Here is a 27,939-nt window from a genome sequence, read left to right as displayed (position 1 = left end):
CATCCCGGACGTATACATTTCTTTCAACCATCAAAACAAATTTCCATATTATATATTTTTACTGACTTGAATTGGAATAGAGTTTTACTTTAAATATATCTACTTACACAGCTAACTAGACTTATAATGCTACATCTTACCCCAACACCCATACTACCAACCTGCTGTTAGAAAATAAAGAGCTATGACGCAGCCAGTGCTTGCCACGTCAGAGCGCTTTATCTTAACTGTACTATTTGGTTTAGTTTTTTGTGAAATCGGTTGATGTTTGCACACTTTCGAGACAACAGTGTTGCGTAATAAAAGTGTTTTTCATAAAATGATATATAGCTTCTTTGGCTGCTATACGATAACTTACGTTTATTTGACAGACTCAATATATTTTCAAAAGCTCACAATGTATTGCAATCTGTTCTTTCACAATCTTTTAATTTCGTTATTTTAACTGACCTTACTGCTGCAAAGAACCTGAAATATAAGTAAGGGCACTTGTGAGAGGACCCTACGGTGAGCGGGCCTGAGACAGCTTTACGAAACTGAATAGAACTCAACTTGTGTGACATTTTCATATTTTCATCTTCACAGCTACCCCTTTGAGAGCTTTCTAAGGTTGTCTAGGACCTCTTAAATCACCATAGGGTTGTCTGGGCTGGTGCAAAGTGTCGACTTACATTAGTGGACATCATATACCAGGCCAGCTTCTCACATTGGTGTCAGTCCGGGGAGCCCAAAAGTAACAAAGGTGAGCCTCAAATGGACCCACAGGCCAGAGGCACTGGAGTCGCGAGAGGACCTCGAGCAGCTTACCAAAAGCTGCAGGCCACGATGCACGCAATGTGGTGTGGCTGATGATTCTGGTCACTGGAGGTGCTTGAGGGTTGGGCTACTTGGTCCCCAAAGATCTTCTTGGAAGGAAGCCAACAAGCCTTTGCAACTGTAAGTTAACGTGGTGCACAGGGGTTCGGTTCGGCTCTTGCAACCCCATGAGGGATACTAGCCTCAAACTTGGTGAGAGGTCAGGGTAGGCCTGGGAAGCTTTGGAAAACTACCACCTGTGTTGCAGAACCTTACGGAGTCCAGAGGAGCTCAGGATCAGCAGACTGGTAGACTTATTTGCAGTGCCTGTAATTGCAGGGGAGTGACTCCTTCTGGTGTATTTGATGTCCACATGCCTTGGAAGGTTCCTGTATGGTGCACAGGGACAGACTATGCAGTAGACTGGAAGGGAGACAAAGTCGGGCCCAACCGAATTCCAGCAAAAGGACAGAGTGCCCAGATGGTAGAAGAAGAAGTGGTGTCTGATCTGAATCTTGTCCCACGACGAATCTAGAGACCTACACCCAGGTAAGCCCTTTAGTACCCTAAAGAACGGTTTGGGATGATCCAGGGGACCCTCCCATGGGGGAGGTTGCTCCCATGTCCTTTGTGCAGGTTTGGGTCAGAGCGGGAGCCAACGGCTCTCAGGAGTGGTTTGAATAGTAGTATGCACTTGGATACCAAATGTGCCCCTCATACAGACTTTGTGGAACTGGCAAGAGCACCCACTGGATCCCAATACATTAACTCCTGTCTAGGAGGTGGACGCGCCTCCCTGTGACAGAAAACCTATTGTTCTGCCTTCCCCTGCTCGAGCTTGGCTCAGCAGCAGGAAGGCAGAAATGTGTCTCTGGTTGGCAGCAACCATTTTATGCTTTCCGGGTCTAGAAGATTGGCACCGGGAACACTGAGAGTCTAACGGAGGGACTTATAACAGTACCCCAGCATCCAATCTGGGATGTATCTAAGTACTGAACTCAACAATTTAGGGAGAAAGCAGATAGACAGGGGTCTTGATTAGCAGGATCCCAGTCAGACTAGTCAAATACAGCTTAGCACCAAGCAGAAAGTGGAGGTAACCATAGAAGCAGATCCCACTTCCCCACAGTGATAATTGACGTTTTAACTATAAAAAGTTTTGTTTGTGTATGCATTATGGCCTTGAAGATACAGTCTGTCTTTTGTTGGTTTGAAGTTATTGTTTATGATAACCCAATAATCATGTAAACAATATTGTTGTATTGCATAAACCAGGGCTCTGGCCTAGCTCAATCGGCTTTGGCTTTCCAACCCACAGGTGCATGGACTAAGTTCAGTGCTCCATCACTTAAACAGAATTCCAAAGTATCGTACCCTCCACACAACCCACTGGGCATACGTGCCGGTGTGGTGTCCGTGCTTTCTGGGTTACTAACAGTTCTGTGAAGGGGCCAGGGATGCAGCGGTAATTTAAACCCAATTTTGTTTTTTAGCATAGCACTCACAAGTAATGTACTAAGAAAAGACACTATATATGTTTAAAAGTATTTTTTTCAACTGTTTAATCTTGTTGCTTAGCAAATAAGTAATATCAACACACAGAATATAATTAGAACAGCACTCATGCAGCAAGAATAATATGAACATTTGAAACAAGAGAAGAATGTTCCTTGGAGCTTAGCAACTGTAATACTGCTTCTATGTGCTGCACTATGAGAGTTTGGAGTAGCTAAGTTGCCGCTAGAGTTTCTTGGGACTCGGCACACTGCATACCTGTTTACATTGAAGAAGCTGTGACTATCAAATTGAAGTCGATAAAGAGTGTTCCTTTGGAAGGAAAACACACATCAGCTGGGCTTAGCTCTGCTCCTCTCTGATCGGCTCTCAGCATCGGGACGGATGCTGCAGCCGTCTGGCAAGAGTTCTTGCGATAAACTGGGGTGAATACCTCCCTAATTAAGTGGTCAATCATGAGGTACATACAGTGTTAACCACTGACATTTACTCTACAGTGGGGGGCTTCCTATTAATCCGAGACATAACTGCTATGAACCAGCACGATGTAAATATGTCAAACCAGACTACATGTACGCGTAGAAGTCAGACCCCTGGTAAGAAGCCCTCAGCAGATCCCACGGACCTAAAAAACTACCGGCCCATCTCTAAGTCACAGAGAAAACTGTCAACACACAACTCACAAGGTTCATCGAAGACAACTGCATCCTCGACCCCTCCCAATCCAGATTCTGCAGCAACCACAGTACCGAGACCGCGCTAGTTGCCACCACTCATGACACCTGCACCCTCCTCGACCAAGGTCATACCGCAGCCCTGATCGTACTCGACCTCTCAGCGGCATTCAACACCATCTCCCACCGCCAGACTACATGACACCGGCATTCAAGGAACCGTCCTCAACTGGATCCGCTCGTTCCTCACTGGCAGAAGACAAAGAATCAGACTCCCACCCTTCCTCTCTGAACCCACAGAAACCAGCTGCAGAGTTCCTCAGGCATCATTGCTCAGCCCCACCCGTTTAAACAGCTACATGCCCCCCCTCGTCGCCTTTGTCAGACAGCATGGCCTCAGCATTGTATCCTATTCCGACGACACCCAGCTCATTTTCTCCCTCACCGAGGACACAATCACCACCAGCCTCATCTTCCAGGAAGGAATGCAGGACGTCAAATCCTGGAAGAGCAACACCTGCCTGAAGCTCAACTCAGAGAAGACAGAAGTCCTCATCCTCGGAACCACCCCATCAGCATGGAACAACACCTGGTGGCCCACTGCCCTCAGCACCCCCTAACCCTCATGGACCATGGCAGAAACCTCAGCTGCTTCAACACCCTCCGCATCCTCCGCAAGACCTTCAAATGGATTACCCCGAGTCCAGGAAGACAGTCATCCACGCAGTCATAACCAGCAGATTGGACTACGGAAATGCCCTCTACGCCGGTATCAACAAATCTCTACTCCGCAAGCTCCAGACATTACAGAACACCGCAGCCAGATTCGTCCTCAGCATCCCTCAACATGAGCACATCAGCCAATACCTATGGAACCTCCACTGGCTCCCCGTACAGAAGATAGTCACTTTCAAGATACTCACCCACGCCTACAAATGCCTCCACAACACAGGACTCCAATACTTACGAGAGAATCACCTTCCACATACCCAAAAGAAACCTCCGATCCACCAAACCTGCCTCTGCCGAAACCCAGTGCATCCGCAAAAGCCAGAACAGGAGGAAGAACCGTCTCCTACATTGTGGCCAAGACCTGGCACAAGCTCCTGATCGACATCAGACTGGCCGCCTCCCTGAACGCCTTCAGGAAGACCCTCAATACAAGGCTCTTCAACTGAATGGAGCTGCTGACCACCCCCCCCCCAGCTCCTTGAGACCATCACGGGTGAGTAGTACACTTACAGATCCCTGATTGATTGATTGAATGATGCATATATTTCATATTCACTGTCAGACCTTGAAAGGCAAACATCATGCAGCTGGTAGCAGACTTGTGTCGCCTTGTGTGGTAGTGAAGTTATTGTTTAGATGAATTGACACATTCACAAGTCCTCCAAAAGATTTTGACATGCTGCATGTCGGCCAAACATAGACAGATAACGTGTTGCGAGTTTACAACAGTTGTGCATCTAGTTATCTATTTGGGGAAATAATATTGTCTTTGATAACCATATAATCATGTAAACAATGTTTAGGCAATAAATGTATTTGTACTTTTGTGATTGAAGATTGTTCTAATGAAATATATGTGCTTCCAGAATGCTATGTATTGAATTTTCTTTTTAAGGCTCTAACAGTAGATGTAATACTGTTTGAAACAAGATGGTAGGGTTATACTGGCTGGGTTGGTTGAAGTACATGCAGGGTCACTGGCTCTCCTAGTCTGTTTCTTTCATATCCCTAAATATCCTGAGTTAAATGTTAAAGACACACTACATTAGAGCAGCAGTTCTTAACTTTTCAATTCTGAGGCTCCCTACTTCATCAATACTGCAATCCAGTTATTATTGGAAACCAGGGACCCCCGGCCTAAGTTATTTTTTTTACGTGGACCTTAAAACAATACTCAAAAATATAGACGCAAGAATACATGAAACAAATTCTCAAATATTGAAATCTTTTGTTTAATTTGAAATCAAATATTTGTTTAGTCTTTTTTTAAATAACTTCAAATCTGTATTGCTTGATTAATTAAAATCATACAATAGAAAATCATCAATTACATAGCTATAATAGAAGCAATTTCTCTATTTCGAGAACCAAGAGAATATAATGTGGACACATTTAACGCCTCTATATTGCAAATCTACAATTCTTTGCATTTTTATAAAAAATCAAGTTACACCCAAAAAATCATGAATTATGTGCAAATTATCCTGTGCAGATTAGATTTCTATATTAACCGATTTAAACTACCAAATGTTTCTATACTCAAATCACAAGCTTCTAGTTTCTCTTTTGTTAAAATCAAGAATTTTGTAAAATTGGCATTCATGATTATATCATTTGGCTTAAAACAAATTACCAGAGCTTGTCTACAAGTTTGTACTCCTCGTGAATTAAAATAGTATTTTAAATATCTCCTTTCCTCCTTCATTTCAGTGCATATACAAACTAAGTGGATCCTATTTTCTTCCCATTGATTGCAAAGTCTGCAAGGAGTCGGCTTAGATGGTCACAGCCATTGCATTGCATGCGTTGATCCTGGGTGATAGCCAAATCTTGCTTTAATAAATACATTTTTCAATTTTGCTGACCAAGGTTTCTCTAAATAAGGCTGCGATTTGCGCATCTTGTTCTCATTAATGCCCATCCATGCATGTGCTCTTTTGGTAAGCAGTTCTTTATCTTTCAAGAGCGACAATCGTTTTGTTATTCCATTCGTTGTCTTTTTGAAGGATGCTGGTGTTCCCAAACTTCATGTGCCGATAACTCCTTCAGTCTAATTTGTAAGTACTTCCAAAATTGTGACTTTCGATTCTGCTGTATTTCCTGCCAAAGTATTGGATTAAAGGTATTAGTTCTTATTTGTTTCCATACTTTTATATATTGACCCATCTATTCATTGAATCAGGCCAGGGCGGGGTTGCCGATCTATCATCAGGGAGGATATTGTTGGGGCTAGAAGGTACTCCATACTGGGGGCGACACGGATGCCATAGCTCTCACCCTAATACACCACGACCTGGCTGAGAGCTTGGTAGCCTACGATTTAAGGTCACAACATCTTTTTAAAACAACTATCTGTATCAAATACAACCGCTGCTGCTTCCCAACAAACTGTGCCCACGCTAAGTGAGATTGATTGACTGTTTTCCCCGCCCCTCTTGCACAGCATGTTGGCTGCCCGAACAGATCGTACAAAAACGTAACTTACCTCACCCTTAACAAAAAACCCTTTGCATGAGTTAGGATCCCTTGACAGCGCCCAAGCCCAATCAAACCAAGAACCTGACCCGTCAGCCCTAATCGCCACTATGAATATCAACAAACACCAAACATTGTGCACTACTTCATTATTATCTTGGAATATCACAGGGTTGAGGAATAGTAGTGATGATCCTGACTGGAATAATTTCATAGGAAAATTTGATATATGTGTTTTTCAGGAAACCTGGTCAACAGAGACACTTTACCATCTGGGTTACTTAAATTATTATATCCCAGCCACTCGGGGAGTAAGGGAACGGCCGCTTGGGGGCGCTACATTCTGGGTTAAACAAGATATTGGTATCAAGATCCGGGTCCTACCCTCGAAATGCAGTGAGATCCTTGCATAAAGGGTGTCTTTTGGACCATACGGATATTCCATCACCATAAATATATATGCTAGTGGCATCAAGGAAGTGGGAGGAGTCTAAGAGCCGATGGCTGCCTGATCCCGTCTCACTGCCATGTACGGAGAGGCAATCCACGATTTCCGGAGTTTATGAGATCACCGCACACCGGAACACCAGACTTCGGTTCCGGAGGGTGCACTGCTTTCAGTGGTGTCGGCATCAGTAACTAATATGTGAGGAATGAAGTAGCATTAACGTCGGTAATTTTGCCGCTTGCGTAATCTGATCAATCAAAATGGCAGATTTTTGCCGATTTGTTCACGGAGCTTATTAATGGCCCATTAATGACTATGATTGCTTCATGAATCAGTCGATCTGAGAGATATCGACCGAACTCACCCTTGATGTGTTATATGCACTGTTACACCTAGTATTCGATGCTTTGCAGTGATCGTTTACTGTATGATGCCTGTACCTAAAAAGGCAGCTCCACGAGCACTGCGGAGATTATCTTTCCGGCTCTGCGTTAAGGCGTTCTGCCTGCGAGGCGATATGTAAGCTTGAGGAACCAGTGCTAGTTTTTGAGGAGCAATTGATAACAGGGCCGGCTTCAGATTCCTGATGTCCTGCAGCTGTACAGTGCATGACTCTAAAATGGCGGCCGTGTAAGACGAAGTGGTTCGCTTTATTTTCCTGATGAGATCGGGTATGGTGTAATAGGTGTATAAACAGTGGCAAGTCGGCCTGAGTGTACTGTGACTGGTCTGTGGAGCACTACGGCAGCGGCTCACCATAAGGGACGTTACCTTCTTAATGGCCGGTGAGTGGGGGGGTTTAAATCGGCCCACAGTGATTGAAATGGTGGTGGAGGCACCCCTGCTCTTTGAGAGATCGGATTGCTCCTATGTATCGGTGGCATTCCGGGGTCTTGCCTGAACTTAACATGGCAGCCAGAGGCTCTTTCACAACCCTAATCCCGGCGCTACTCATCCAGATGCAGGCATGTTCTTGCTTGAGGCCCCCCTCGAGCGAAAGACTAAAATGGGTACCGGCTGTTTCTAACTCCAAGGTCAGAATCCCTTGCCCAACCCCAAGATGGCTGCCACAGTTTTCCCTACCACCGGACTCCGACCAGACCTTGATCACAGCTCCCATCGCCCTATATGGTAGCCCCAGCTCCTTCTCTGATTTGTTTTTACTCCCTCCCCATCTCCTTCTTTTACCTCGATCCTCGTACCATATGAATCTATTCAAAACTGTTCTTCCCGAACATTGAGAACTGAGCAACATGGCTGAGGCCCATTGGAGTTGCTCAACAGCTAATGAGGAGATTGGCACTGGCTTACCCCTCGACCGTCACCTACCCAGCCAGACATTGGACACAGTTCTTCCTCGTCTCTCTGCTATGGCTCCTTCCTGCCATCATTTCCTACAAATTATCTCAATCCTCGTTGTTTGTTTACTGTACCTTACTACGCAATTGTAACTGATGTAATTTGTAACACAATGTTCCTCTGGTATAGCGCTCTGATACCTCAGGGTCTAGCTAGCGCTATATAAATACTTTTTAGGTGTACCTTGTAATGCAACGATCCTCTGGTTAAGCGCTCTGATACTCCGGGTCTAGCCAGCGCTATATAACCTTCTCAAATCAAATAAACTAAAAACTGGTTTTCCTGAACGCTGAGACCTGAGCAACATGGCTGATGCCCGGTGGAGCTGCTAGACAGCTAATGAGGAGGTTGGCACTGGTTTCCCCCTTGACGTCACCTACCCAGCAGGACATTGGGCACAGTTCCTACTCGTCTCCCAGCTATTACTCCTTCCTCCCTTCCCTCCTACAAAATTCTTGAAACATTGTTTATGTTTACTGTACCTTACTATGCTCTTGTATCTGATGTAGCTTTTAACGCAACGATCCTAAATGTACAACTCTCTGATCCCCTCTTGGGTCAAGTTTGCGCTATATAAAACTTTCTAAATAAATAAATGTGTGGGGGTGGGGGGGCAGTGATCCGAAACCAATAATGACTTAGGTGGGCTCTTAGATACCCTACCGGGGTGTCAAGGCCTTGAATTCTCAGAAACGTACGATGCTCAATAGGGTCCACCTCCTAATAGCCCCACGGTCTGAGTGATACAACAGACTCTATAGAGTGATCAGGTGAGGGAAGGAAAGGATAGGGTCAGCAGGGAGGGAGGTTTGGAATGAAAATAAACAAAATAAGATTACAATTACTACAATTCCCGGCCAAGGTCATCGAGAAGATCGCCAACAGACAGCTAACCCGATACCTCGAAGAAAACAGAATCCTGGACCCTTCCCCGTCAAGTTTCTGCAGCAACCACAGCACCGAAACGGCCCAGAGCGTCCGCCTCCCCCCTTTCGGATCCAAAGCCTCCGAGATCATCTGCGGCGTACCCCAGGGATCCTCCCTCAGCCCGACACTGTTCAACATTTACATGGCCCCGCTCTCACACGTCGCCCGACAGCGCGACCTCAACATAATCTCCTACGCCGACGACACTCAACTGATCCTCTCCCTCACCAAGGACCCCATTACCACCAAAGCCAACCTCCATGAAGGAATGAAGGCCATCGCCGACTGGATGAAGATCAGCCGACTGACGCTGAACTCGGACAAAATGGAGGGCCTCATCCTCGGCTCCAACCCATCAGCCTGGGATGACTCCTGGTGGCCGACAGCACTGAGGGCAGCCTTGACACCCACCGACCATGCACGCAACCTGGGAATCATCCCCGATTCAATGCTCTCCATGACCAAGCAAGTCAACACCATCTCCTCCTCCTGCTTCAACACCCTCCGCATGCTCCGCAAGATCTACAGGTGGATCCCGACAGATACAAGAAGAACAGTCACCCAGGCCCTTGTCAGCAGCAGACTCGACTACGGAAACGCCCTCTACGCAGGAGCCCCGAGCAAGCTCCTCAAACGACTGCAACGCATCCAAAACGCCTCAGCACGACTGATCCTCGAGGTCCCACTCCACAGCCACATCACCCCCCACCTGAGAAACCTGCACTGGCTGCCCGTCAACTAGAGGATATCCTTCAAGCTCCTCATCCACGCACACAAGGCACTCCACGAGACCGGCCCAGCCTACCTCAACAGAAGACTTTCCTTCTACATCCCTAACCGCCAGCTCCGCTCCGCCGACCTCGCACTCGCCACCATCCCGCGCATCTGAAGAACAACCCCTGGCGGGAGATCCTTCTCCCACCTCGCCGCCAAGACCTGGAATACCCTCCCACTGAGCCTACAATAGACACAAGTCATGCTGACCTTCAGGAGACTTCTCAAGACCTAGCTGTTCAATCAGTAGAGGCCCCCCTCCCCTCCCCAGCGCCTTGAGACCCTCACGGGTATGTAGCGCGCTCTACAAATGGTTGATTGATTGCATGCTAAACAACAGAATACCTTTTGCTATATCTATATCTTGGCATCAATACCTGTAAAGGAAAATAACAGCTGTTTCTGGTAATAGGTATTCCTTATGAAACCACACCACTATTGAATCTATGGAGAGAATAACAGTATAAATATAGGAATCCTAAGAACTTCTTATTCTCGTAATTAAGAGTTACTCCCCAACCTACATACCCAATCTGGTCAATAATGGCGTATACCAGGGGGTGCAGAGCTGCTGTCATTTATGCTCGATATGACCCTATTGTGGAAGATAGAAAGAGACAAGCCATACCCAAGGCTTAATTAATGACAATGCTTGGGAGGAGGGTTTCATTTAATACACAGGAACTCTTTATATAAATAGTGGAATAGGCTCCAATACTTCTTGGACCTATCGTACACCCATCAAGTTCAGTGATTGCACATAGTTCTTTCCATCGACAAGAATAAACAAGTTTGTAACCAAAACGGAGTAAAAAGTATTTTGTGTGTAAAGCCTTCAATCCTGCTGGGTATTGTCACCACTCGTGAAGAGGCACAGAATGAAGCCACAAGTTTAGTATGCATAAAATTCTGACAGAAGTGCAGCACGCTCTGTCTGATAACCAAAGTAAATCCTTCTTGGGGGAAAGGAACACATCTCTCCAGGTCCCCGATCCTGTTACTCCATCTCAGGAGCTCTGTAATGACATAGCCCTCTTCTTCCAGTCCAAAATATCGGACATTTACACTTCCCTGGAGTCACAGAGGCTCTTAACGGCTGATCCTCCGGCCATTGCGGTCCTGGATGTTTCCTCGGCGGAGCCTCCCGTGGCCGGCAATTTGGAATCTTTTCCTCCGCTCTCCCTACAAGATCTTGACATGCTGCTTGAGAAAACCAAGTCAGGGTCTCCATTAGATGCTTGCCCTCTTAAGATCATGAAGCAGTGTAGAGGATCTCTTTTACCCCCTTTACTTGAGATCATGAATGGGGTAATGAGGGAGGGTGTCTTTCCACAGCAGTGGAAAAATGCTGTGGTAAAACCTCTTCTTAAGAAACCCTCCCTAGATCCCGGGGTATTAAAAAACTTTCGCCCCATCTCACTGCTTCCGGCCCCTGCAAAGATGCTTGAGTTCCACCTAAATGGGCATCTAGCTGCCTTTGTGGAGAAGTCGGGCTGTTTGGACCCTTCCCAGCATGGTTTCAGGAGGGAACACAGCACCGAGTCCGCCCTCACCCTGGTCCTCGACTCCATCCGTATGAGTGTGGACGAGGGTCGGACATCCCTCCTGATCCTTCTGGACCTCACGGCTGCCTTCGATACCCTATCTCCCCGTGTCTTAACATCTCGACTGGGTGAGATTGGGGTCCGGGGGGCAGCCCTAGGTTTGCTCTCTTCCTTTTTAGATCATAGGGAGCAGAGGGTAATGCTGGGAACATTTCTATCTCCATCCCTGTCTGTGCATTGTGGGGTCCCTCAAGGGTCGGCGCTTAGCCCCACCCTTTTTAACATCTATGTGACCCCCCTTGCCAGACTTATTAGATCTTTTGGGATGGAGGTAGTTTCCTACGCGGACGACATCCAGATCCTCGTGTCTCTCTCCCAGTCAACAGAGCTGACGGCCTCCAGATTTAGATCTTGCATGGAGGCCGTCGGCCAGTGGATGATTTACAACTCACTGAAATTGAATGGGGAGAAGACCGAGGTGATGGTGTTCGGCGGAAGGGAAGACATTTGGTCCATGGAGTGGTGGCCTGACTCGCTCGGTCCCTGCCCTAAGCCCACCTCTTCGGCTAGAAATCTCGGGGTGATGATTGACCCTACGCTTGACATGCGCCAACAGGTCAACAGGACGGTATCTACCTGTTGGGGGATTATCCATGTTCTCAGGAAAATTAGGAACTACCTCTCCCTGCAGGCAAGAAGGCAACTTGCTGTCGCCCTTTTGGGGTCCCGTCTGGACTACTGCAATGCGCTGTATGCTGGACTGAATAAGAGTCAGCTGCAGCGCTTGCAGGTAGTCCAGAATGCGGCAGCCAGATTTGTCCTTGATCTTCCCCGACGTTCTTCGGCAACGCTGGCCAGGAAGCAGCTCCACTGGCTGCCGATAAAGGAGCGGATTGTCTTTAAGTCCATGTGTATGGTCTATAAGGCCTTGGCAAAAAGTAGCCCTACAGGCATTAGATCCATCTTGACCTATTACAACCCAGGCAGGAACCTTCGCTCCTCCAATCATTTTCTTCTCCACATCCCTCGCATTCGGAAAGCCAGATGGGGTGGTAGGGCTTTCTCCATCTTGGCTCCAAAATGGTGGAACGATCTCCCATTAGAGCTCAGGTCTCTCCCCTCCCTTCAAACCTTTAGAGCCGCCCTTAAAACTCGCCTCTTTGTCCAAGCGTATGAATTAAGCGCATGAGTGCCCGCTTTCTGATCTTTTTTTTTTAGGCGCCTTGACACCTTCGGGTTTTAGTTTGCGCGTTACAAGATGCACAATAAATAAATAAATAAATAAATAAGCGGAATCACCACAACTTAGCCCCGGAACAGCTGAACAACTGGCTTGTCCAACGGGGCTAAGTGAATGTAACTTGCTTCCGAGCATCTGGGACACCGCGGAACAAGTTCATGGAATAAACACAAAACAAAGAGGTTTAGGTGCAGGAGGCACCCCTACCAGGCGCGCAACACCCATTGGGCTCACAGGGCTTCAGCCCCCCCCCGTCGCCTCCTCTGCCCGGGCTAAGATGACACGCACTGAAATGATGCAAGAAGGCTGCGCATCCGATCCGAGAATGTGATTTTTTTAATGCTTTCTGAGAGGCCCGGCAGCCCGACCCAGACAGCTAGCCTCTGAACAGTTTCCTCGAGTGAACCCCCCTGCCCCCACCTCTTGTTTTCCTTTAGAGTGGTGCAGAGGTGAAATCCTTGCCTGAAGGCAGGGATTTCACCTAAGCACTTGATGGGTTGTGAGCATGGGGTGTGAAGTGCACACCAGGGGGAAAGGGCTGGCCAGTGCAGGTGACACTTTTCCTTTGTAAAGGAATTTCTGCTGGCGTCATAGCCCAGGGTGTGCTGTCTGTGCACTTGTATAGATGTGTATTCCATACAAGTGCACAGACAGCAAACCCTGGGCTATGACGCCAGCAGGAATTAATTTACAAAGGAACAGCTTTACCTGCACTGGCCATCCCTTTCCCCCTGCTGTCTGTGCATTTGACCCACATTGATCTACACAGTGAGACCTTCGGGAGGGGCTGGATGCCAGGACGCAGTGCTGCTGATCAGCCAGACTCCACAGTACAGTATCAGAAGAGCAGGCAGCAGTTTTTTGTGTAAGTTCCAGTAACTTTAATGCATTTTTCAGCACAGCATTACCTACTGCCTGCATATCTAGGTTACTGTGAATGTTGTTTTTGACTTACATACATAGAAACGTCAAAGAGGACTGTCCCCTCCAAATATGCAAATGTAGTGTAAGTTTGTAGTGTTCATTTTTTTTGGGGGTGCTAGTGGGTAATTTTAGAGTTCAGGGTGGGTGTGGGATTTAGGGTGCCAGTGAGTAATTTTATGGTTCAGGGTGGGTTACGGATTGGGGTGCCAGGGGGTAATTTTAGGGTTCTGAGCGGGTATGGGTTTTGGGGTTCCAGGGGACATTTTAGGGTTCAGCGTGGGTATGTGTTTTGGTGTGCCAGGGGTAATTTTATGGTTCAGGGCAGGTGTGGGTTTTGGGGTGTCCTGGGGCAATTTTAGGGTTCAGGGTGGGTATGGGGTGCCAGGGGGGAATTTAGGGTTCAGGGTGGGTATGGGTTATGGGGTGCCAGGGGACATTTTAGGATTCAGCGTGGGTATGTGTTTTGGTGTGCCAGGGGTAATTTTATGGTTCAGGGCAGGTGTGGGTTTTGGGGTGTCTGGGGGCAATTTTAGGGTTCAGGGTGGGTATGGGGTGCCAGGGGGGAATTTATGGTTCAGGGTGGGTATGGGTTATGGGGTGCCGGGGGGAATTTATGGTTCAGCATGGGTATGTGTTTTGGCGTGCCAGGGGTAATTTTAGGGTTCAGGGCAGGTGTGGGTTTTGGGGTGCCAGGGGGGAACTTTTGGTTCAGGGAGGGTGTGGGTTATGGGTTGCCGGGGTACATTTATGATTCAGCGTGGGTATGTGTTTTATAGTGCCAGGGGTTATTTTAGGGTTTAGGGCAGGTGTGTGTTTGGGATGTCAGGGGGCTATTTTAGGGTTCAGGGTGGGTATGGGTTATGGGGTGCCAGAGGGGAATTTATGGTTCAGCATGGGTTTGGGGTGCCAGGGGTAATTTTAAGGTACAGGGTGGGTGTGGGTTTTGGGGTGCCATGGGATTAATTTTAGGGTTCAGCGTGGGTATGTGTTTTATAGTGCCAGGGGAAATTTTAGGGTTTAGGGCAGGTGTGGGTTTTGGGATATCAGGGGGCTATTTTAGGGTTCAGGGTGGGTATGGGTTATGGGGTGCCAGGGGACATTTTAGGATTCAGCGTGGGTATGTGTTTTGGTGTGCCAGGGGTAATTTTAGGGTTCAGGGCAGGTGTGGGTTTTGGGGTGTCAGGGGGAAACTTTTGGTTCAGGGAGGGTGTGGGTTATGGGTTGCCGGGGGACATTTATGATTCAGCATGGGTATGTGGTTTGGGGTGCCATGGGTAATTTTAAGGTTCAGAGTGGGTGTGGGTTTTGGGGTGCTATGGGATTAATTTTAGGGTTCAGCATGGGTATGTGTTTTATAGTGCCAGGGGTAATTTTATGGTTTAGGGCAGGTGTGGGTTTGGGATGTCAGGGGGCTATTTTAGGGTTCAGGGTGGGTATGGGTTATGGGGTGCCAGAGGGGAATTTATGGTTCAGCATGGGTATGGGTTTTGGGGTGCCGGGGGTAATTTTAATGTTCAGGGTGGGTTTGGGTTTTGGGGGGCAAGGGGGGGATTTATGGTTCAGCATGGGTATGGTGACTGGGTTGCCAGGGGTAATTTAAGGTTCAGGGCGGGTATGGGTTTTGGGGCTCCAGGGGGGTGATTTTAGGGTTCAGGGTGGTAATGGGTTTTGGGGTGCCAGGGGGTAATTTTAGGGTGTGGGGTGGGTATGGGTTTTGGGGTGCCAGGGGGGATAATTTTAGGGATAGGATGGGTATGGGTTTTGGGGTGCCAGGGGTAATTATAGATTTCAGGGCGGGTATGGGTTTTAGGGTGTGAGGGGGTTAATTTTAGGGTTCAGCGTGGGTATGTGTTTTGGTGTGCTAGGGGTAATTTTAAGATTCAGGGTGAGTATGGGTTTTGGGGGGCAATGCATCAAACTAACAAAAATGTGTGCTTTAATTGTTGTCCAGTTTCAAATGCAGAATTCACCACATTTTTTTCTCAGCTTGACCTGAGCATTAACCGATCCTGATTATCTGCCATTTTAGCTCCGCCCCATTGATTTTCATTAGCCACGCCCCTTCATCTGCCATGTTAGCCCCCCCGAAATTAAGACCTAGTTGCGCCCCTACCAGATACTGCTCCCGTCCGTCTTCTCAGGGGCTGTGTACAAAATCAACGGCACCCGACTGGTGCCCTGGAAGCCTCTTCAATCGGCTTCTCAGAACGTTGTGACGTCACAAGCGTCACGCATGTAGTGCCTCACGGGAATTGTAGTTCACGGACTACGTCAGACCTGATGAGAGGCTCGCAGCATCAGTGTTCTATGCTGACCTCCATGGTGCGCTGCGACACGGGGGAAGCTGGATTTATAGTTGCTGGAGATCTAAATACCACATTTGAGCAGCTCGACAGTGAGGATAATGACCTAGCGAGAGAGGAGGTTAAATATTGGGGGTGTCCCATTAGAATTGCACCAGATAAAATGGTAGACTGAGGCCGCTATCAAATAAAAGCTCTCTATTTTTAACATGGTTTAAGAGTTTCCAACGGTGGCTCCCTCTCTGACAGACTAGGCCAAACTACATTCAATAATGGCTACCATTCTAGCCGCATTGACTATTTATTGGTCAGCCTGCATTTATGGTTGTTCAGACACGCTTAGAGAGTGATCAAGATCCAGTCTGCTCACAGTTCATATTTAAGGACTTTAGCGAACCAGTACAACCGGCTAGCTTACCCCTCACTAGTGATCTTCTAGGCTTAAATAACATGCGTCGAGTGAAATGGTCCAGGATTTTAGCTAGTCCAGAAATATTAGCCATAATAAGTAGTGAGCATGAGTGTACAGTAAGTCTGATGGAGGCATCTCTTACCGCCCATGAATCAGCTACAGAACTTACACACCTCCATAACTCTATGTTCCTAAACATCCAAGGGCATTTCTTAAAACAAAACAAGCCCAACGCAAAAGCTATCACGCCCAACCACCATTGGTATAACCACAAAAGCAGGTGTGCCCTTAAAGCTCTTGGGGAAGCAATTAAGGTGGGCATTGTGGCCAGAGAGCGTACGGCAAGGACTACCTATAAGAGTGTTATTCATTGTGCCAAAAAATCTTGGGATGAGAGCAGATGGCAGGAATTAAAATGTGCCTACGATAGCAAAAACTCTAAGTGGTTTTGGAATGTTGCCAAATGGGGGTAGGGGTGGAACAGCACAGCCATCAGAATATCACATTGACCCTGAAGCATGGGTTGGTCACTTTCCACTCAATACGATGATGACAAAGCAAACGGGAAATTACCCTTCCCAACTCACCCTTTCTCTTATGGTGGGACATTTAATGAGGCAGATGTCAGTGCTGCAGTCAGCACAGGAGGTAGTGCCCCATGGCTATATTGTATTCTTGTGACATTTTCTCACGCGATAGACAAAAATGGTACCATTACATACTATTACTTGCTAATGCCACAGCCCAAGGTGCACCTATTCCGGCTACATGGCAGGGGCAGAGATAATCCCCATATATAAAAAAGTGGATACATCTATTCCTGGCAAATATAGGTCTATAAGTTGTATAGACTCCATACAGAAAGTGATGGCCAGGCTTGTTCTGGCCAAGGTCCAGGCCTGGATCAAGCTAAATTCCATCCTTACTCCTCTCCAGGCAGGATTCAGGGCTCATATTAGCACTATCGATCAGGTCTTTCATTTTGTTCTTCTATATTGGCGGACAATCATTCTCAGCAAAGGCAGCATGTATGCTGCATTTGTCGACCTCCAAACTGCCTTCGACTTGGTCTCAAGAAATAAACTGTGGGTGGTCTTGAAGGAGATGGGGATGCCTCTTGATCTACTCTCTCTGATTGCCAGTCTCCACAAGGATAATTATGCACAAATACGCTGGGGGGCGGCCGGAAATAAAACAGATCCTTTTCCTAATAATAACAATACACAGATTTATAAAGCGCATGTGTCCCAGTGCTGCGGCAAAAATACCATTTTGGGAGCAGTACAGTGGTAAGCATTAGAAGGGAAGGCCTAACGATGGAAAGAGCCAGGTCTTGAGTTTTTTCTGGAAGAGTGTCTCCAATGACTCCATCCGGAGACCCGTGAGAAGTTTTTTCCAGTGTTTAGCTGCCAGGCAACGAAAGGATCGTCCACCCATTCTTTCTCTTCTGATGACCGGGATACTAACCTGTCCCGTCCCGCTTGATCTCAACCGGCGGGATTGGAAAATAGGGAGTGAGTAAATCAGGAAGATAGGTAGGTTCTTTCCTCTATAGGATGCGGTGACTGACACAAAGGGCTTTAAAGAGAATTGTTTCCCTCACCGGAAGCCAGTGAAGGGATGCTAGGGCCAGGTTAGAAGGAGCTCTCCTAGGTAAAATTAGAACAAGATTAGCCACTGCGTTCTGAATATATTGGAGTCTTTGCACACATTTGCTGCTAGCCCCCAGGAAGAGGGCGTTCCCATAGTCCAAGTGTGAGGTTACCAAAGCGTGGACCATGGTTTTCCTAGGTGTTACAGGTAGTACTTCAAGGGTCTTCCGAAGACCTCACATGACCCCGAAACATTTCCCTGCCACCCGCCTGGTGTGGTTCTCGAAGGAAAGTTTAGTATCTTGTTTAAAAAGACAGCAAGAACTGTCCTAATTCATAAAAACAATATGTGATATTAAATTCGAGGAACTATTGCGTAAAAATAAATTTAACATGCTATGACTGCGATATAGTTTCAGTCGAATTAATGCTTTACTGATGATTTTTTATTTGTCACTTGTTTTTTGTCTCTGTTTATTTTGATTTTTTATTAACATTGTTTTTATGAATTAGGGACAATTTTTGCTGTCTTTTTAAACAAGTGTATTGATAATTGTTCATGATGTATATGGAATATATCTATGTGGTTTTTTAACTTAGAGTGGGGTTTATAATTGCAGTTTGGGTATTTATTTTTACATAGTGTGTGGTTGATTGTATTGTATTGATCGAGAGATGGATCCAAGGGAATATAGTTTTTTATTTGTTACAAAAGTTTGGCACCCTGTACCTTGGATAGTTGGGCCTCTCCCTTTACTTCAAAACACATTATTTGGCAGCTCCAGCAACACAAAAGCACCTTACAGATGATTCAGAATGTTACGATCTATCTTATTTGTGGTCGGAGGACGTCCCAAATGCATCACAAAATTTCACTGCTTGCTCACGAGGCACCACATACATTTTATGTCCATTAATTCCCTGGCAGTTTATGAAACAAGAGTTTCTTTTTACTTGTAAAAACAAACCTGAATTTTATTTGTGTCAAAAATCTGCATCTTTTGTGTTCCTTTACTTCTGAATCCAGATTTTTTCCAGTGCCAATGTTAAAGAAATGTAAAGCAGGAAGCGATAGTTCTGGACTCTAAGAGCTAGAAATATTTACTGCTCACGATTCTTTTCTTAACTGTTAAGCTTTGAGAAACGTATTAAGAACTAAACTTTTCATCAGCTCTCTCTTCAATCAATACTTTCACCGTCATGCACGTATTTTATCCTTTTATCAGTTAGGAGTTGGTTGGTTAACTTTCTGTAAATAAGAAAGGCCTAAAATAATATTCATATACAATTAATATAACTGTGAATCATTTACATAGTCAGTGGTGAGCCAGCAAATTTCCCAAGGATCCAGCTTGATATTGGACACCTCTGGGGAAGTGCTACTATGGTGGGTGCATTAACAGATGCATATGAAGAGTGAAATGAGCATATTTTATTTATTTGAAAAGTTTTATATAGCGCTGGATAGACCCAGAGGAATAAGAGCGCTTTACATGAGGAAGAGCATTGTTTCAGAGCATAATTACCAGTTACATAGTTACAAGTTACACAGTTTCAGAGCATAGTTACAAATTGCTGGAGCGTAGTTGCATGCGTTAAAAACAAATATGTAAGGGAAAAAGCAGGCAAGGGTAGAGATTCAGGGGACAGGATAGGAGCAGGGGAGGTAGACAAAGAAGGAAAGAGGGAAAGAGGTGGGGAAGGGTGAAGGAAACATAACCGGGAGAGGAGGAAAAAACGTGAAAATGGTGTCATTCCCACACCTCTGCTGTGTGTGGCTCCCTTTACGCTGATAACTCTCAGAGTGGTCTCTGAGACTCCAGGGCATAAATACTGTACCGAAATTACAAAACAAGAGATCATAGGTCAATTGACAGACACTGTCATATGAGCTTCAAGAGGATGAGAACATCAGACACATGCACTCGCATTGTAATAGCAGATCGGTTTTAGAGGCAATCGCCTATGCAAAGAATAATGCCGCTCAGGGAGAGATCGCGCACTGCTCTTTTTTGGTGCGCATGCGCACTGGTTGATTTTTCGATCTCCGGGAACAGGCGCGGCCCCAGAGGGTAGTGTGGCATGTGTCGCGCATGCTCGAAGATCATCCTTCGTCCTGGGCATGCGCGAGAGACTAGTGCCACGATAGTTAACACAGATGCCGGTCGCGTCATGTGCTCTATCTTTCACCAATTAGCCTCCAGTCATTTTTCGTCATTAAGCCAATTAGAGGCTGTATTTAAAGAGGGCCTACCTACTGTTCGGTACCTCCCCTTCGGCTGGGTCTCACACCGGAGGTACCGACTGACAGGTAGGCAGCCTGCTAATGCTCTCTCTCACTAATCCTCTCCTTCAGTACTTGTAAATAACATCTAAATATCAATCTGAGTTCTTTAATCTCTGGGAGGCCTTGGGTGGTTTGTTTGTTTCTCTTCACAAATCAACTTTTGTTTAGCAGCCCTTGCTTATTTAGTGTGAGGACAGGTTTCTCTATATAACAAACACTAAGTGCAGACCCATGCGTCCATATTTATTAAGTTCTTAATACATTAACATCATCAATATCACTAGCTATCCTTACTGATCCCTAGCTCCCTAGTGGATCGTTGGAATCTTATAAACAATGAAGGTTTTAATTACATTTTCTTTGTGCTGTACAATAAGGAACAATGTTTGAGCTTCTGACCTGTGCTCCTTTGTTTTACTCACAAATAGAGCGGGGCCTCATTCACCGAGCAGTTGCCGGGTGAGGTGAGGCTTACTCCCAAACAAGGCTGGGTGAGTACTTAAATGATTTTTGGAATGTAATCAGGCCATGCTGGACCTGGTTGTACTGGCCAATGTCTGGGCCCATTTTCTACCTTAGAAACTATTACTAAACTGTATACTGTGCTCAAGAGGATTTGTTTTATTTTTTTATCTTTTACGCTTATACACTATCTCAGGAAAGAAGATTACTTACGGACCTACCTGACACCATGGCGCACACCAGGTTCTGGTAGGATGTTTCACAACCATCGATGTTTAATTTTCTTAAGATAATTTTTTATTAACAATTGTGTCACACATTGTATATATTATTGCAGTAGCATTCCATCAAATGTAGGTCCTGGCGAAAGCCGGTCATTGCTGCCTTCACGGCTAAAACATGTTGACCTCCCACCTATTGCCAAAGAATAGTGATTTGTTCACACTGGCTGGTTGTTTTTAATCTTGACATAGGGACGATCTCTAATAAACATATTTTTTGTCCTTATAGTCATTTTTAGTTATCACACTCACTTTGCACTGCACACCATCAGTACCAGATTTAAGAGCACCTCGGCTAAACCAACTATTGGATAGAAGTCTAGTGTTATACAGCCATTCCATTTTTTGGTCTTGGCACACAGATTTCATTCCACTACATTCCCAGATGACGATGCTCCGCCAAAGTGGTGGGCTGATGGGATTTATTCACTAAGCCCTGGGCTACTCAAATGATCTGTGTCTGATGTTCTCATCCTCTTGAAGCTCATATGACAGTTTCTGTCAATTGACCTATAATCTCTTGTTTTGTAATTTCGGTATCTAATCAGGGGTGTAGAGATTATATGGTCGCTAAATATTATCCCCTAGACCCCCTTTTCATATTGTGGTTTCATAAATACTATACTCCTCCCCAACAAGGAGAGAGGGAGTGCTTTGGCAAGGAGCACCATTTCCACACCTCTGCTGTCGTGGCTCCCTTGACGTTGTGGACTCTCTCAGGGTGTGGACTCTCTCAGGGGGGTATCTGAGACTCCAGGGTATAAATGCTGGATCCCTTACCAACAAGGGAAAAAAGAGTGCTTTGGTGAAGGGCACACACCATGCTGGTAACTGTAAGGATAATGGTGTATTGCTTGGTAAAACAGTTCTAGAATCCGCCCATGGGGCATAGTCAGAGGTCAATCAGAAGATTCCATCTTCGTGGGGAAGGTTATTTGATTGTGTGCTCTAAGTTGATTCCGCCTCCAACACCAGATCACATAGAGGACTTTGTGTTAAGGTTAAAACACAAGGGTGGTGGCCAATTTGAGGACATCATTTCTCCTGTGTCTGGGCTTCAGAGGTAATTTTTGTGCACTGCAAGCATCAACTCTCAGAGTTACTGGTCACGATTTCCTACTTTGACTTCTTGTGCCTTTGGACGTTGTTCTCTAGCAGCTGTCATTGAACCAGTTATTGCACAAAATGACCAAACACCAAAATCAGCTAGAAATATTCTCCAGTCTGTGCTTGTTAAACTTATTCAAGTGTGTTGTGTTTATAGGTTTCATCACTAATCCCTGTAGTTAGCTGAAAATATTTTCCACAACACTTCCAAATCCACTACAAAAGTATGGTTTCTCCCCTGTTTGTGTTTGTGTAGTGCACTTGAATGGCTTTTCACCTAAGTGGGTTCGCTGATGATTTCTTAATGTTGAAGGGGCACTAAAACTACTTTCACATTCACGGCAATGGTAGGGTTTTCAACTGTGTGTGTATGCTGATGTCTTTGTATTGCTGATAATTGACTAAAGCACTTAACACACTCACTGCACTTGAAAGTTTTGTCCCCTGTGTGTGTTCGCTGATGATTCCTTAATTTTGAGGAACGACTAAAACTATTTCCACATTCTTTGCAATCAGATTGTTTTTCCCCTGCGTGTGTTCGCTGATGTGTCTGCAGAATTGATAACAGACTAAAGCTCTTCATACATTCACTGCAGTGGAATGACTTTTCTCCTGTGTGTGTTCGCTGACGATTTATGAGATTTGAGGAATCACTAAAACTACTTCCACATTCATTGCAATTGTATGTTTTTTTCCCCAGTGTGTGTTTGTTTATGTTTTTATAGGTTGAATAACCGACAGAAGCTCTTTACACATTCACTGCAATGCTATGGTTTTTCTCCTGTGTGTGTTCGTTGATGTCTTCGAAGATTTGATAACACACTGAATCTCTTCACACATTTATTGCAATAGTATGGTTTTTCCCCAGTGTGTGTTCGCTGATGTGTTTGGAGTTGTGATAACCGACTGAAGCTCTTCACACATTCACCGCACTGTAATGGCTTTTCCCCTGTGTGTGTTCGCTGATGGCTCCTGAGATTTGAGGAATCACTAAAACTACTTCCACAATCATTGCAATAGTATGGTTTTTCCCCAGTATGTGTTCGCTGATGTCCTTGTAGGTGTGATAACTGACTGAAGCTCTTCACACATTCAGTGCAATTGTATGGTTTTACCCCTGTATGTGTTCGCTGATGAATCCTGAGTTTTGAGGAATCACTAAAACTACTTCCACAATTATTGCAATAGTATGGTTTTTCCCCAGTATGTGTTCGCTGATGTCCTTGTAGGTGTGATAACCGACTGAAGCTCTTCACACATTCAGTACAATGGTATGGTTTTTCCCCAGTATGTGTTCGCTGATGTGTTTGGAGTTGTGATAACACACTAAAGCTTTTTACACATTCAGTGCAATGGTATGGTTTTTCCCCAGTATGTGTTCGCTGATGTGTTTGCAGTAGTGATAACAGACTAAAGCTCTTCACACATTCAGTGCAATGGTACGGTCTTTCCCCAGTATGTGTTCGCTGATGTGTTTGGAGTTGTGATAACAGACTAAAGCTCTTCACACATTCATTGCAATGGTATGGTTTTTCCCCAGTGTGTGTTCGCTGATGTGTTTGTAGATTTGATAACTGACTGAAGCTCTTCACACATTCACTGCAATGGTATGGTTTTTCTCCTGTGTGTGTTCGCTGATGGCTTTTAAGATTTGATAACTGACTGAATGCCTTCACACATTCAGTGCATTGGTATGGTTTTTCCCCCATTGGTGTTCGGTGATGATCATTTAGGAGTGCTACCTGACTAAAGTTCTTCACACATTCATTGCAATTGCACGTTGCTTCTCCTGTATGCGTTTGCTGATGGCTCATTAGTAGTGATGACAAACTAAAGCTCTTGTTGCTTGTATTTTATTCTTCTTTCTTGGTTAGTGTCTCTGGGTCAGGTTTATATTTGTCAGTATTTCGTGACTGCGTTTCCTGAGGAGCTAACATGGTTAATAAATCACTTGTGTTATTTTCACATTCCCTGTATGTGTGTGGTATTTTGGATGGTTGATTTCAGATTTCAACAACTACATAGATTATAATTGTGGCAAGTAAAGCTTCTTTGTAGGTGTTATGTCTTTAGATTGTGGAATGGTTTTGCATTTTTATGAGTGAGGATTGGTCTTCCTTCTGGTCGAAGCAAATTGCGAAAGTCTGTTGTAGATTAGAGACCCTCTCTTTCCTTTACTCTTCAGTTGTCTGGCTCCACTCCCTTGTGCTTTTCTCTTGTTCCTGTGGTTTGGCCAAAAAGAGTTTACAATACACCTAGCGTGCTGAATGGTGGTCTGCCATCATTGCAGGAAGCAGAGCAATGCTGTATCCACTTCATACCGAACACATGATCAGAGATGGTGTTTGACGTCTTGTTATACAGGAAGTGGTTTATCAGTGTTGTTGCCTAATTTTCTAGAGGTCGTATCTTAGTTTTGTTGCGTAGAGGTGCGCAGCTCAGACTCTTGCATCCACTGAATTGCTCTGGACTGCCTCTTCCAGGATCTTTCAGTTTATGTTCAGGTTCCTCAGTCTCTATGCAGATCTTTTCCTAAATATGGAGCTCATTTTTTCTAACCACTTTTTTTAGATTTGCACGATTACTGTCATTATTCACGATCATTTGTGCATTCAAGGCTGGTTTCCTATTGGATGTAAAGAGATTTAAAATCACTAAATGGAAATGTAAGAGAATGTGAATACATAATATTTAACTAGTTGTAAAAGACATCTGGTCATGACCATTTATGAAAGTTACCAAGAGATATTTCACCATCCACAGATACTTAAATAAATGTTCTATAGAACATGTAACATTTTACTGAATTCAGAAAAGGAGGTGATTTTCCAGTGTTCACACAGTAACTTAGTACAGAAAGAGCACACATAGAGAGCCCACTTGCTAGAGGTACAGCTTTACGAAGACGCACATGGCTAAAATTTCATTTAAACAAGAAGGTATTGTGTAAAAAGAGATGGGTGAGGATGTGCTGCTGTCACTTCAGTTCCAGGAATTGTATAACAGCAGTAACCCTTTCAAGACTACATGACAAAGAAAACTCTTCAAGAAGTATATAATAAAGGTAACGCTCCAGGAAATATATTATAAAGGTAAAGCTCTAGGCTGACCCCCCAGGATTTCGCAATTTCGCAGTTTGCAGTGAAATCGGCACTTTTGTAAAAATGCCGCGATATTTACAATGGTGCCCGCGAAACTGGCACTTTTGTAAAAATGCAGTGATTTTTACAAAAGTGCACGCAAAATCCAGACATCCAGACCTCCCCCTTCTATTGGCCCAGTGGCTCTTGCTACGGGGCCAATAGAATGCCAATAGAAGGGGGGTCATCACAGCAGGCAGGCGAGGTGGTGTTTATTGCCCTGCTGTGCTGTTCTTTATTACATTCTGAGGCTGAGGGGGACTCACCTGGCTGCTGTGGAGCATCGACAGATCGCGGATCGTCGGCGGCCCAAGTAAGCTGCTGCTTGCTGTGTTTGGTGCCCGCCGCATGCCCAGTGAGTGGCGGGCCCTGGGGGCACTGTTTTGGGGCCCGCCGAAGACTGGGCAGCATATTTTTAAACAAAATGTTTGTTGGTGGGTCCACTGCGTTCAGCAGGGTTCACTGACAGCTAACGCAGAGGAGTGACTCGATGAACACAGCCGACAACAGGTAATGATCTGAAAGAAAAACGCCATGGCTGGCAGTAGAAGGATCTAAAGCGTCGTTAGAGAAGCTCGCCCAGACCATAAAAACGGAGGAAGTGAACAGGTAGCTACTTATTAAGTACAAACAGAGGAAGCGAACATGTAGGTACATGTTCCATTTTGAGTCTGTTTCAGGCTTTTACTGGGCTGGGAATCGGTATGCACGGTATCTTAATCTTGCGGCAGATAAAGGCACTTGCTGCAAGAGTGTTACCACTTTGACCCTTTACAAGAGGGGAGCAGAGCCTTAGAAAGCACAACTCATCGAACAATTGTCAACATGCAACTGGCCCGCCACCTGGAAGACAACAACATCTTGGACCCGTCCCAGTCCGGATTCAGACAAAACCACAGCACCGAGACAGCCCTCATCGCCGCCACAGACGACATCAGGCGCCAACTAGACAACGGCGAAACATCAGCCCTCACCCTCCTGGACCTGTTAGCCACCTTCGACATGGTCTGCCATCGCACTGTAAAGACACGCCTCCTAGAAGCCGGAATCCAAGAGAAGGCTCCTGACTGGACCAGGTCCCTCTCCGGAAGAACCCAGAGTGTCCGCCTGCCAGCCTTCTGAACCGAAGCCACCGACATCATTTGCGGTGTCCCCCAGGGCTCAGCCCGACGCTGTTCAACGTCTACATGGCCCCCCTCGCACTAGTGGCCCGCCATCATGACCTCAACATCATCTCCTACGCCGACGACACCCAGCTCATTCTATCCCTCACCAAGGACCCACGCACCGCCAAAACCAACCTCCACGAGGGAATGAAGGCCGTTGCCGACTGGATGAGGAGCAGCCGTCTGAAGCTGAACTCAGACAAGACTGAGGTCCTAAGCCTGGGACCCACCCCCTCAGCCTGGGACAACTCCTGGTGGCCGACTACACTAGGAACAGCACCAACACCCACCGACCATGCACGCAACCTAGGATTCATCCTCGACTCCTCCCTCTCCATGTCAAAACAAGTCAACACCGTCTCCTCCTCCTGCTACAACACCCTCCGCATGCTCCGCGGGATGTACAAGTGGATCCCCACCAATACAAGAAGAACAGTGACACAGGCCCTCGTCAGCAGCAGACTGGACTACAGCAACGCACTCTACGCAGGAATCCCAGCCAAACACCTACGGCGACTACAACGCATCCAAAACGCTTCTGCCCGACTGACCGTCAACGTCCCCCGCCTCAGCCACATCACCCCCCACCTGAAAGACCTATAATGGCTCCACGTCGACAAGAGGATCACCTTCAAGCTCCTCCCGCACACACACAAAGCACTCCACAACGCCCGGCCAGCCTACCTGAACAGCCGACTCAGCTTCCACACCCCCACCCGCCAGCTCCGCTCTGCCAGCCTCACCCTCGCAGCTGTCCCCCGCATCCAACAAACGACCTCCGGCGGCAGATCCTTCTCCTACCTCGCCGCCAAGACCTAGAACACCCTCCCTACCCACATACGGCAGATCCAAGATCTTCTCGCCTTCAGAAGACTCCTCAAGACCTGGCTCTTCGAGCAGTAGCAGCACCCCCCTCCCCTCAGCGCCTTGGGACCCTTACGGGTAAGTAGCGTGCTTTACAAATACGCTGATTGATTGATTGATTGATTGAACTCCTGAAGGCTGCCTGCCCTGAGGGGAAGGTGTGGGTCTAGGTGTCAGACAATATCATCTACGCTGGAGCCCCAACCAAGCTCATCAACAGGCTGCAAAGAATCCAGAATGCATCTGCACGCCTGGTCCTCGACATCCCACACCACGGCCACATCACCCCCCACCTGAGGAACCTGCACTGGCTCCCTGTCGACAAAAGAATCTCCTTTAAACTCCGGATCCATGCACACACGGCACTCCACAAGACCGGCCCAGCCCATCTCAACAGCCGACTCTCCTTCTACGTACCCAACAGGAAACTCTGCTCCGCAGACCTCTCCCTGGCTACCGTCCCACGCATCCGTAAAACCACAGCCGGATGCAAATCCTTCTCCCACCGTGCCACAGAGACCTGGAACACCCTCCCCCTCATCCTACGACAAACCGAAGACCTTCTATCCTTCAGGAGACAACTCAAGACATGGATGTTTGACCAGTAGCAACAGCACCCCCTTCCTCCTCTCCCTTCAGCGCCTTGAAACCCTCACGGGTATGTAGTGCACTTTACAAATTATTTGATTGATTGATTGATTGACTGTAGATGAGCCTCATACACACACACACAAACAGCTTGCAAAGACAACTCTACCCTGTTCAGATGCACAAACATCCAACCTGCGGAGGAACATTAAAAACACAGACATGTACGTTCCACTGCTTGAAAGGCCTCCTACCTGGCAGACCCAAGGTACACACACCCACAATCCCTGCAGCAGACACAAAACCTTTGCAGTATAAATAAAAGGGCGG

At 46.2% G+C, this 27,939-nt stretch overlaps 1 protein-coding gene across 1 annotated transcript in view; it reads right to left on the bottom strand.

Moving 5' to 3' along the window:
* LOC144758972 (uncharacterized) overlaps nt 1-27,939 on the bottom strand; it is a 131,702-nt gene that overhangs the window by 93,066 nt on the left and 10,697 nt on the right. Inside the window, 1 exon segment of the mRNA XM_078646460.1 lies at nt 22,587-24,477. Coding sequence (XP_078502586.1) covers nt 22,587-23,665 — 1,079 coding nt within the window. The 5' untranslated portion in view covers nt 23,666-24,477.

The sequence above is a fragment of the Lissotriton helveticus genome, chromosome 1_1, assembly GCF_964261635.1.
Source record: "Lissotriton helveticus chromosome 1_1, aLisHel1.1, whole genome shotgun sequence".
Classification (NCBI taxonomy): Eukaryota; Metazoa; Chordata; class Amphibia; order Caudata; family Salamandridae; genus Lissotriton; species Lissotriton helveticus.
The sequence above is the reverse complement of the archived record's forward strand: the minus strand, read 5'-3'. Positions and strand labels throughout refer to the sequence as shown.